This window comes from Nasonia vitripennis, unplaced genomic scaffold, assembly GCF_009193385.2.
Source record: "Nasonia vitripennis strain AsymCx unplaced genomic scaffold, Nvit_psr_1.1 unplaced0251, whole genome shotgun sequence".
Classification (NCBI taxonomy): Eukaryota; Metazoa; Arthropoda; class Insecta; order Hymenoptera; family Pteromalidae; genus Nasonia; species Nasonia vitripennis.
The window spans coordinates 882,151-895,187 of record NW_022280030.1 but is presented as its reverse complement, the minus strand read 5'-3'; the positions used below and the strand labels follow the sequence as shown (position 1 = coordinate 895,187).

The following is a 13,037-nucleotide window of genomic DNA, read 5'->3' as shown; positions in this document are numbered from 1 at the left end:
AATCATATAACTTCTTTAGCAAGGTCTATGTCATTACCAAACTTGTCATGCTCAAAGCTCTTGTCTTAAGAAACACTTTCACCATTGGAAACTCAAAATTCATCTGCCGAAGCTGGGCACTGGGCCCGCATAGCTTATATTCTAATATAGCAATATGAAACAAGCTATATAGGTCAAAATAAACTTTTTCTTTCATATTCTACAAAAAATATGCAAAAAAAAGGTATTCATGTGCTTTTACCTAAAATGCTTCTACTTTGAGTTATAAGCCATTTTAGTTCTCAGAAAAATTAAAAATTTCAATTTATCTTAAAACTGGGGATGCCTAAAAGTTGAAAACTTTTTTGTGTCTTTTTAGAGGTATACTGGACTAGCATACCAATTTTGGCCACGCTTTGAAAAATGTCCCTACTGCTTGACATAAAATAGCCCACACACACACAAACACACACACACAGCGGCGATATAGACATGCGGAAGCGCTATGCTTCAGGAAAAAATGACAAGACGTAAAGAAGAATTTGTGCGCGCTAAAGTCGCAGACGTACACATTTACAGCTGCTATGCTTCTCCTAACGCGCCGATAGAACAATTCAGACAACTGTTATACCGAGGCAGTAAGTATAATACACGATTCGCTAAAACAGACAGGACTAGAGCTTGCTAGTCATAAAACGGAAGCTATCCTTATATCTAGTAGGAAGAAAATTGAGACAATAACACTGACAGTTGACTCCCAGCCGACCATTAAGTACCTGGAAATCACTATCGACGTCAGACTAACATTTAAGCAGCATCTCAAGAGGGTAAGCAATAAGGCAGCAAAAGTCGGTGCTGCACTATCGCAGCTAATGTTAAATGTAGGTGGACCAACACGGGGTCGAAGGTTACTCCGAGCTAGTGTAACTACATCAATTGTGTTATACAATGCCTCAATATGGGCGGACGCCATTTTAGTGAAGTCCTACGGACGAAAACTATTAACAGTTTATAGGAGAAGTACATTGCAGGTCGCTTCTGTCTACCAAACATTATCATAAGATGCAGTGTGCGTCATTTCAGGTATGCCGCCTATTGACCTGCTAACAACAGAAAGAAAGAAATATACGAAAAAAGCTGGTGTGGTAACAATACTCAAAAGAAAGTTCGGAAATCCGCGAAGGAACAAACCGTAGCTGAGTAGCAAAGACGATAGGACTCCAGCGAAAAGGGAAAAACACACATATGTGGGGAGGGGGGGGGGGGGTTATTGTAAAATAAAAGATGAAAATGTTTTTTAGCTCAAACTCTATAAATGTGTTCTATAGGATGCCCCTGACATCCAAAAAACTTTTAGCGCGTTTTCTTCACTTAGCTTTGAGTTATGGCTGGTCAAAGTTAGGGTTTCAAGCAATTTTTCCTTCGAACAACGCATTTTTTACTAAAAAGACACTAAATATTTTTGTTTGTAAAATTTTCTTAGCTTTTTAATAACAGTATTCTGATAGCCCTATGTACACACACACACACACACACATATATATATATATATATATATATATATATATATATATATATATATATATATATATATATATATATATATATATATATATATATATATATATATATATATATATATATTATTTTATTTTATTCCTTGACTTCAGTAGGAATATTTGTAACAATAAAATCAAGTTTTATGATTTTTTTGGCGACGATCCATGTAACGCAATTTATTTCTATAAGCAAACATGTATTTAAATAATTCATCACTTTTAATTTTTAGTCAATGATGGACAATTTTCTCCTACAGTGACTTTCTTTATTTTGTTATTTGCTACCTCTGTGATTTTTTTAGGAATACTTCAAGCTACCCTATTGCAAAATAGAGGAAGAAGAGGAAAAACGCAAAGAAGAAGAAAAGAAAAAGATTTTTAATAAAAGCAAGCTAATTGCAAGAACACCACCAACCACACCAGGCACGAGTAAAGCAGCCAAAGAGGGAGAAGAGAATCTGAAGAAAGAAGACAATAAGGGAGAGGAGAGAACTGAAAAGATAGAAGAAGAGCACGAGATGGAAAAGACACTGAAAGAGATCCTTGAGAAAATGAACAAGGACGGTGAAGCAAGAGAAAGAGCAACAGAAGAGGCTAAACAAAGAGAAGAAAGATGGGAAAAAGGTTTGAGGAAACAATCCTAAGGATGGAAAAAGAAAGAGATAAGGAGATAAGGAAGATAGCAGAAGAAATAAATAAAAACAAGGAGAAGGAGGAGGAAGCCAGGAAAAAGATAAAAGAGGAATTAGAGCAGCTGAAGGCAAAGCAAGAACAAGCCGGAGGAACAGAAACCACAGGAGAATGGATAAAGAAAATAAAAAATATAGAAGAGGCAGTCAAAGCAATGAAAGAGCAGGAAGGAGTAAAAGATAAAAACAACAACGATCATTCAGAAAACAAGGTAGGGATAGAAGAAGAGAGAAGATGGAAACAAGTGGACTGGATATCGGAAAAAGATGAAAGAGAGAAAATAAGGAATAATATAGTCATAAGCGGACTGGAAACAGAAAATGGAGTGAAGGCAGAAGAAGTACAAGTCTAGATAAAAGAAAAACTCGGAACGGAGGTGGAGGTGAGGAAGTGCTGGATCACCCAAGGTAAATACCCCAAGATTGGAGCAAAATTGGGAGACAAAGAAGAGAAAGAGAAGGTGATGGCGAATAAGAAAAAACTAGAAAAAGGAATATACATAGACCACGACTCAACATGGAAAGAAAGAAGAAACAAAGAGATCGTGATAAAGAAAAGCAGAGAAGTGGTAAAAAAACGCGAATAGGCAAAGATAGGATATAATAAATTTAAGATAGGAAACAGAATGGTTCTGGAACAAGAGAAATGAACAATGGTTTCGAAAAGAAAATGGAAAAACAGAGAGGGAAGGAGGAAGGAAGAAGGAATAAGAGAGGAAAGGAGACAGAAATAAAGTTAATCTGGTGGAACATAGCAGGGATAGGGAAAATGAAAGAAAAAGACTGGGAATACGTCAAGGAATTCGACATTATAGGATTAACAGAAACATGGGTATAGGAGAAAAACAGCAAAGTATGGGAAAACAGACTAAAAGGATACGAAATCAGGACGAAAGTGGCAAAGAGGTCCCACCAAAAAAGGAGAGCAAGAGGAGGGGTAGTAATGGCAATAAAAAACACAAACAAGGATACAGAGATAAGCTGGGGAGAAGAACCCACGAATGAGATGATAACAGCAAAAATCGGAAAAGGAAAGGAAAAAGTAAGAGTGGGAGTAGTATATATGAGAGAAGAAATAGGAAAAAATTGGGAGGAGATAAAAAAGATATGCGAGGAAGAAAAAGAAGGAAAGATAATAATAGAAGGAGACTTCAACGCAAGAACAGCCAAAAAAGGAGGAAGAAACCTCACAACAGAAGACAAAGAGGAAAGCAGGAAATCGAAAGATAAATACATAAACGAAAAAGGAAAATACATGATCGAGAAATTAGAGGAAATAGGAATGCATATAATAAACGGAGATATAGAAGGAGATTGGGAGGGAGAATGGACATATCTAGGAGGAAATGGTTGCTCTACGATAGACTACATAATAACAAACGAGGAAAGAAGAGAAACGATAGAAAGAATGCTGATAGGAGGAAAATGGAAATCGGATCATTTTCCGGTAGAACTGAGAATGAAAATGATGAAAAAGATAGAAACGGAGGAAGAAGAACTCATAACGGACTGGACAGAAAAAGGAATAGAAGAATATAGAGATTGCCTAGAGAAAGCTTGAAGAATTCTTCAAGAAATTACTGGACGGAAAAAACACAGAAGAAAGAGAGAAAGACGGAGAGGAAGATATGGAAAGAACAAGGAAACAAAGAAAGAGAGAACCAAAAGGAGGAAAGAGAGCAAGAAGAAGAGATCACACATGAGAAGCTCAAGGAGGCAATTAGGAAACTGAAAAAGAAAAGAGGCATGGATATTCGGAGGGGACAGAGCTAAGGACTTCCTATACAACATTCTAAATAGTATATGGAGGGGAACGGCTTCCCAGAGGAATGGAACACGGGGGTAATCGCGCAGATATATAAAAAAAGGAGATAAAGATGAAGTAGGAAACTATAGGGGGATAACACTGATGGATACGGGATATAAAATATATGCAAATATAATTGAAAAAACAGAGCTGAACTGGAAGAGAAGAAGGTTTTAGATGACACACAGATGGGATTTAGAGAAGGAAGAGGCACAGTGGATGCGATATATATAGTAAAAGCCATAGTAGAGAAAGAAATAAAAAAAGAAAAAAGAAAGGTGTTTTTATTCTTCGCTGATATGGGAGCGGCGTTTGGCAAACTAAACAGAGAAGAGATATGGAAAATTATGGAAAAGAAAAAAGTAAAAGACAAGTACATAAGGAAAATAAAAGAAATATACAAAGATACACACAGCAGAGTTAGAATTGGTAAAAAAAAAGGACAGGAAAGTTCAAAACGGAAAAAGGCGTGAGACAAGGGTGCCCACTCAGTCCGGCGTTATTCAACATCGCATTTGCAGATTTAGAACAAGAAATGAAGAAAGTACAGAAAGCAGGACTGATATTAGGCAACAAGAAAGTATACTCAACAGGATACGCAGATGACATAGTGTTAATGGCAAATAACGAAGAAGCAATGAGGAAAATGCTGAAGAGATTTAAGAAGTACATAAAAAAGAAAGGACTGGAACTGAACGTAGAAAAGTCGAAGATAATGAGATGCAGAAACAGGGGAGGCAGGAAGGGAAAGGTAACATTCGAATGGGATGGGAAAGAAATCGAGGAAGTTAAAAGTTTCACATACCTGGGGTATGAGCTGAAGTGTAACAACAAAGAAGAGGAACAGATAAAGAAAGTAAGAAGGAAGGCAAATGCAGCACTAGGGAAAATATGGAGTATAGGGGAAAAGCTGTTCAAAGAAAACTGGCATCTGAGGATGAAGCTCTTCGACTGCCTGGTAAAATCGCTGATACCGTATGGAGCTGAAATGTGGGGGTGGAAAGAATATAAAGAAATAGAGAGGATTCAAGACAAGTACATGAAATGGGTATTAAAAGCAGATAGGAACCCCAAGACACGTTTTAATGTTAGAAACAAGAAGAGAAGGAATCGCGGTTAAGACAGGGAAAAGAGCGCTAAAATATGAAGAAAAACTAAGGACAGCAGAGGAAGGGACGCTTTTAAAAGAATGTTGGAAGGAGCTACAGAAGGAGGCGAGAGGACAGCAGAGAGTAAGAGAAGACGCGAATTTTAGGAAAAAATATCTGGAAGGTAGAGGAATCTCACTCCCAGGATATATGGAAAAGATGGAAGAAGGACCAGTATAGCCCGATTTAGAACAGATAAGCAAAGATATAGAGAGACAGCAGTGGAATGAAAAAATGGAAAAATCAGAATACGCAAAAGAAATAAAGGAAGTAATAGAGAGCTACGGAGAAACACCAGAGTACCTCAAAAAGGAGGGAAAAAAAAGAAACAAAGAACTAGAGACGCAGGCAAGATTTAGACTGGGGAATGAAACGAGAGCAAATAAATACTAAAGAAAACAACAAAAATTAATTATCATCGAAGATACATCTAATATTTAACAGTATATTTAATAATGGCACATCGAATGATTGAATATCATTTTAATCAATATGTAAATCGCGAGCGTTCTTTGCTAGTAATGATTAAAACATCCAAAGTTGTTTAATTTTGAAAAAAAAATGATAATGAATTATTGTTTTAAGAAAGCATAAAATATAAAAATCCAGTATATAATTTTTATACTTTTACATATATGAATTTGAAATTTGTGTACGTAGAAAATTATTTTAGGTCACAACTTCAAAATCTGTATGCGAATATTTTAAAAGAGAATTGTAAAGTAGAGAGAAAGGTAATTCGGAATTCTTTATCCATTGCCTCCAGATCCCCTAACAAGTTTTCCTATAACATTATGAAAACACCAGGATATATTGCTAGATTGGCAGGCAAAGCTGTGCACATCATCAAGTGTACTCCTACATACGTAAAAATTTATCATGTTTTTAACACCCAAAACATATATTTAGAGAATTAGGATGGTTAGGTTAAATCTCTATCTTCTACGCTCCCTAATAGGAGATAAGGTAGGGAAAGGCGAACGGACCAGGTACACTGAAAAAGAAAGAATAGTCGTTTCTGCTGTAAAGTTCGGTAGTTTTAACCGTTCTGCCACCGTAACGACTGTTCAGTAAGAACAACGGTGTGCCACTGGTAATTTTGGCGAGTCGCGACTCGTAAAATTGGTCGCTTACGCGGGACATCAGCAGGAACGACCGAACTGTTTCTTAAAAACTGCTGAACTCTACGGTAATTTTGGCGAGTGTTCGTACAATGACGGATAACTGGTGCGAGTTCAGTTAAAATGGCCGTGTTTTTTTTCAGTGTACAAAGAATAAAGACAATGTTGAGAGCCGGCGGCCAGGCCGTAACTGATTCACGAAAGTGACAAAGCTTCTAAGCTCCCCTCGCGCTCGCCACGTCGTGGTGCTCCGCTAGGCGGCGCGTCGGGCCGCATATGGTGGTAGGAGGGGACCGACACAGCTACTCCCCCACCAGTGACCAGGGCGGACTTCCCGAGGAACAATGATGAGATTCCTGTAGAGGAGGCCCTGCCTGGAAGGGAGGCTGCGGATGCGTGACGAGGCGCCTGTGCTGATGAGGGCGCGGACGATGGTGATGGTGGTGGGCCAGAGTCGCCAGGTCCTTATTGGATGGATGGACTTGGGCCCAGAAGTATGTCCGCACAAGTCTATGGCCAGTGATGCCGAGTTGTAAAAAAAAAAAAGATATCCGCCTGGGCTGCAGTGTCCTCGTCCGGAGGTTGATGCGCAGCGTCCAGGTGTTGTTAGCGGAAGGCCTGAGGAGTGAGAAGGTCACCCTCAGGGATGGCCTTGGTGATGTTGATGTTATGGCCGACGACCCGGAGCCCTGGGTTGTCGGCGTTGAAACGCGTCCTTCGCTGAACATCCTCGGGTACCTGATGTGCCAGGACGTAGGTGCCGAGGATGCGGTTGAAGGTGACGCTGCGTGGTGGACTGCTGCTGCCAGGTCGACAATCAGCTATGCTGCATCGACGTTGGGAGGATGCTCCGCTGCTGGCAGGGACGGCTGAAAATGGCCGGTGTCAGCGTGAAGCATCGGTGTATGTCGGCGATGCTGGCGTCCGTAGCTGCGAGGCTGCTGATGATGCTGCGTTGGGCGTTGTTGAGCCTCAAGCAGCTACTCCGTGCTGACGGTGGACGCGGCATCGGCGCGCTGGCGTTGTTGTTGCCAATGATGTTGCTGCGTAGCGCGGCGCGCGATGTGATGCACGACCAGAAGATGGTCGTATGCGCGCGAGCGAGCCAGCGAGGCGGGCGAGCGACGCAAAATGGCGGCTTTGAGCGACGCGACGGCGTTCCCGGCCCCGAGTGACAGGTTTCGCAAGGGCACGATGGAAAAAGCGACTCGGCCCTTGCGAGAGTAATGAAGCTGCGAGGCGCCGGAGACGGTGAAGATGGCCGTGGCGTGCGAGGCTAGCTGCGCCGCTGGTGTTGTTGCTGACTGACGCAGCGCCCGGCGTCCGTGTGTTGCTGATGGCTAACACGGCGTCTGGCGTCCGCGCGATAATGCTAGCTTGCGCGGCGTCAAAGCGTCGATGCTCGCTGATGACGTAGTTGCCGCTGTTGTTGGCTCCACTGCTGGTCTCGCGACCGATGTTATGGTGTTTTGTGGGTCTCATCGGCTGAAGATGAACCGGTGAGAATCGTCCTCTGCGGCTGTGCGTGGGCCGCAGAGAAATTAAAAGCATCAGCGCGGGCTAAAAATGGCCGACGTGAGACGTGAAATGGTCAGAGTAATAAAAGCGTCGTCGCGCGGCTGTAAAGGGGCCGGCGCGAGACGTGATGTCTGAACGAGCAAAATGCGTCATCGCGCGGCTGAAAAGGTGTATGTTTTTCGAATTGAGCGAAAGGCTGCTGGCCGCCGGGAACGAAAGCCGAGGCGAGCTCTGAAGAGAGCAAGCTCGCGGTCGAGGCTTCGCGAAATGGCGCGGCGTCGAAAATGGCGCCACTCGATGACTCGCGGATTGCGAATATTCGAAGTCGGGGTCACCACTTTAGATAATTAGAATGGTTAGCTTGCTCTTGCACAGAAGAATACAGATAAACTGCAACTCAATAACACCACAGTATTTTACGGTTAGGAGTAGTTGGATAAATCTTACACCAACGCCAAGAAAAACTAATAATCAAGTACAAGCTTCAAAGCCATCAACTAAGATAGAATGGCAACCAGAGAATCTCGATTCGCTAGCAAATACCAAAAATTACAACAGCATATTATGTTTCCTATGAAAAGAGCCACATTGCTGAACACTATCGCAAGAGGCATGCAGATAAACATCGCAGAAAGTAGAAAACACATGGAATAAATTGGTGGAAAAATTTAACAATTTTGGGTCTATTAATTCAGCAATTATCATGATATTCATGATGTTGGCTATAGATATCATGATAAGAGGATGTTTACTCCATGCAATATGCGGATGGACAATTTACCTACGGAGAGCACTATTTAGTTCCGTTACGCACTTACTAGTAGTGATGAGAGAAAATAATAAGACAAGAAAAAAGAAGAAATACTCGTCACAAATCCTCTAAAACCAACAAAATTAATATCTCCACCGATACCAATTCGTCCAAATACATCTACTTACTTACACAAAACTCTTTGTCAAAAAAATTTATTAAATTAAGAAAAAAAGATTAACGATTCATGAGACTAGATCAACATACATATTGTAAAAATCTAGACTATATTAAAATTTTATATTTGGTCGATTTTGTAAAAACCCTTCAAAACTCGTAAGAAAAAATTGAAACTATTTTACAGTAGAAATGTTCGTTGAACTTAAATCACTCAGGTTACCGAAAAAAATGTCAAATGTATCAAATTTTAATTAGTTTTTAACAGTAAAAAAACTTTAAAAATGTCCGTTTGTCCGTCCGTCCGGATTTATTTCCCATTTATTTCACAAAACTTGATGTATTTTATAAACAAAAAACTATTTAATTGTATGGATAGGTACATATGATAAAAATATTCATTCCTACTAAAACATTTTCAAGATTTGGTCCAGGTAGATTGGAAGCTGTGAAAACAAGTAAAAAACAACAAACGTAATTATTGTATTTATTTTTTTATTTTTGACATATATTATGACACACACACACACATATATATATATATATATATATATATATATATATATATATATATATATATGTATGGTAAAGGTATACTTATGCCGACAGTCTGCATAAGTCCCGCTGTCTACACTGATTTTATATTATTTTTCTACACTGCAAAACTCTAAACAATCACATCGTCGCTCCCTACGAAGAGTAGCACTGTTCAAATTTCCTATCATAGGTAGCACATTTCACTCACGCTAGACTAGCACAACTCAAACTTTCTCACAACTTAAACAGCGAATTTCTATAAAAATTTCCTGATTTTTGCGAAACTGTCCCTAATGAACATTTTTAAATATTCACAATTTACAACTTTTTACCAAATTTAAAATTGTTTTCACAAATACAATAATATTTTATAAACATTTTTTTAAATTATTCACTTTTTTTAGAAACCTTCTAAAATTTCCGAAAACCTTTTTAAACTTTGAGGTTTGTATATCTTTGTCCAAGGTTTTCATGTCACGCCATGAACTTAACCAACAAAATAACCCAATAAAAACGTTAAATACTCACATTGTAAGTAATATAAATTCGCGAGTTGTGCTTCTCTTGACCGCATTTCTGAACTGAGCTACTCTTCACGGCAAATCGTGAGTTGTGCTAGTTTTTGTTTCAAAATTTGAACTGTGTGAGTCTTCGTACGGAGCGACGACATAACCTATTATCAGATGAATTTGACAACAATAGGTTTTACCCATGTGTAGAGTTTCGCAGTGTAGTAAAATAATAAAAAATAGGTGTAAAAATATATGTGTAGAATTTTGTCGTGTAGAAAAATACGCTTATGTGGAGTATTCATGTGTACAGTTCATTCGGTGTCATTTTATTGTGCAGAGATGATCTCTCTTGTAAAACTATGTGTTTGCGAATATGAAATGACGAATGTTGTATGTATTTATACATATCACAAGATGTCAGATTTTGTTTAGATTAAAGGGATGCTGTAAATAGTTATTTGTGCAGGTGTAATCTTCTTTATTAAGCTATGTGTTTGTGAATATGAAATGATGAATGCTGTATTTATTTATGCATATCACAAGGTGTAATCTGCAAATTTGGTCTTGATAATAAAAATTCTGCAAATAGTTATTTGTGCAGGTGTGATCTTTATTATTAAGCTATGTGTGAATATGAAATGACGAATGCTGTATGTATTTATGCATATTACAAGGTTTAATCTGCAGATTTGATAACCTCAAAATCTCGTAACACCATTTCGACCGTACCTGTGCGCACACAGAGCAATCGGAACCGTTGTTGCACAACACATTCGGATCGGCGTAGCCGTGCGCACACGATTCTACCGTAACGAATGAATTCCTAACCTCGAAATCCGTCACCGACCCGTAACACAGACACCGAACCGATACATCAATGCCCCATCCGTTGAAACACAATTGTACCGAAATCACGTAGTCATACTCGTAATTTGTTATCTGCGCTAGTTTAAACAATTCCAATTGTAAAAGCGAAGTATTTTTAACGAGACGCATAATTGATTTCTGTTTCAGCCGGGATTTAACAACTGATTCTAAATATTATTGTTTGATTTAGAAATATAATTTATTATTGTTAAGAATATAAAAACAGACTCTTTTTTGCTCCTTTCCCCTATCCAGATCCTGGATCCGACTGACTGTCCAATATCTCGGGGAAAGTCATACCGTTACACACACACACACACACACACGCGCGCGCACACACACACACACACATATATATATATATATATAATGCAAGCCGTGTGACTGCGCATCCAAAGCTGATGCGAATTTTTAATATTTTACGTTTTCATCAATTATTTATAGTCATCCTTATTGATAAATCTCAAATGCGATCTCTACTACTATGTATACTGCTCTATTAGGTATACTTGTAAACTACTTTTATAAAGTTTGTTATAATTGAAAATTATTTTTTAAATAGTAAAACCGTATTCAAAAATAGATGCATTGAAGCATTCTGAGCAATATTTTGATTTTAAAATATTAGACATGAAAATTATAGGTGAAAAACTCATAGTGATTCCATAATCAATAAAGTGTCATTCGATGATTGACAACTGAATTTTATCTATTTATAAAATATTAATAATCAACTTTTCGCATGTGTATCAAACATTATTTTTCGATACAGGGGGCAGAAAATGTGCTTGAACCCACGCGGAGCGTACGTAATGGTGCATTTTACGCACACTATATCAAAATATATTTTAAATACTGACTTATTTAATAATTTAGATAAGTATTAAACAAAATGATAATTAAATTAATTGATCTTTATACAAGGATATAAAATATAATTTTGTATAAAATTACATGATTTTCCATACTTATATTGATCCTTAGTGGAACAAAAATTCTGCACATAACAGTTTCCATAAAATATTTGACTCTATATGGAGGATAAATACCTAGAAATTAATATATTATAATTAAAAACAATATACCTTTTCTGGTGGTAAATTTGTTCTACCCATTGCTGTCGTTTCAATCCATGTATCAAGTGTATCACAAGCAACTCTTAAATCACTTTCATTAAATTCATAATGCTTTGCCCATCCTAATGGTACGTAACGTAGACGCTCCTGGACAATAGCATGAAACCATGCTAACAGGAAATACAAACGTGCCCTCTCATTTGGTGCTTTCATCATTCTTGAAGCTGGGACAGTGCTAAATGTTCTTAAAAGGTTTGCTCTTATACCAGGTGGAGGCTCAAAGACAAATATACGTCCAGCTCTAAGTAAATTAACTGGAACTTTAGAATTTATTTCCATTGTTAAAAACAATCTAAAATTATGATGCGGTTGCAAACTATGAAGTTTCTTCTCCAATTGGACAAGCCATTGCGGTGCTAAATGGACATTTTTTAATAGCACCCATCTACCAGCTTTAACGGCTGTATTAATTGCTCTGTCAGCTTGACTGAAACCTTCAGCTGAACCAATAGCGATGCTAACAATAGGCTTTCCAAATTCTGCTGCTAAATCATCTACTCTACTCGATGCGTCAAAACCAGGAACAGAACATAGTAATGCAGGTATTGATGATTGTAATTCATTTTCTACTACACTCGAGAATTCTAATTCAGTTTCAGCAGCGCTCATGAAGGAATCTCCTAGAACGGAAATGACAACTAAAGATGCTGCCGCAATCACTCGATCAGGCCTAAAAAATGAAGAAATTATAAATGTTTACGTACAAGCTGAAAATAATTATACAGTTTAGCTGTAAACTAAATGTTCTATTAATCTTCTATTGACATATATTATTTTAATTTTCTAAAACTTTTTAGTACTTAAAAATTTATGTTCAAAAAATGATTTTCCATTCCCTAAGCATAAGTAATAGTCTAATAATTAGTGCATTCACAAGGGGGTCTTCTACTTAATTCTACGACTTTACCGACATAATAGTTGGTAGTGCTAGTGGTACATATCGTCGGTCCCTATGAAGACTAGCACCATTTAGATTTCCCAGCGAAGAGTAGCACAATTCAGATTTGCCGCGAAGAATAGCACAATTGAAATTCTTTTTATAAGGTGTAATTTTTATTACTATTCTTAGACATAATTACCTTTATTTTGATGGTTTTAGACCTTCTATATACCTCTATAATATCTACGCATAATAGGGAGTCCATAATTCACTTACCGTAAGATTCCAAAGGAACAAATTGCCCAAATGAGCTCTAACTCCAGGATATTGTTTAAAAGTACATTAGTTATGGTATG

The 13,037-nt window shown here is 38.0% G+C and overlaps 1 protein-coding gene across 8 annotated transcripts in view; it reads right to left on the bottom strand.

Moving 5' to 3' along the window:
* LOC100116365 (dynein heavy chain, cytoplasmic) overlaps nucleotides 1–13,037 on the bottom strand; it is a 631,875-nt gene that overhangs the window by 77,053 nt on the left and 541,785 nt on the right. For all 8 annotated transcript variants that reach the window (XR_004228365.2, XR_004228366.2, XM_031933441.2 and 5 more), the window contains one exon: nucleotides 11,751–12,471. Coding sequence is in view for 6 of the 8 variants with exons in the window: in XM_031933441.2 (XP_031789301.2) it covers nucleotides 11,751–12,471 (721 nt within the window). In the remaining 2 variants the exon portion in view is untranslated. The remainder of the gene's footprint in view (nucleotides 1–11,750; nucleotides 12,472–13,037) is intronic.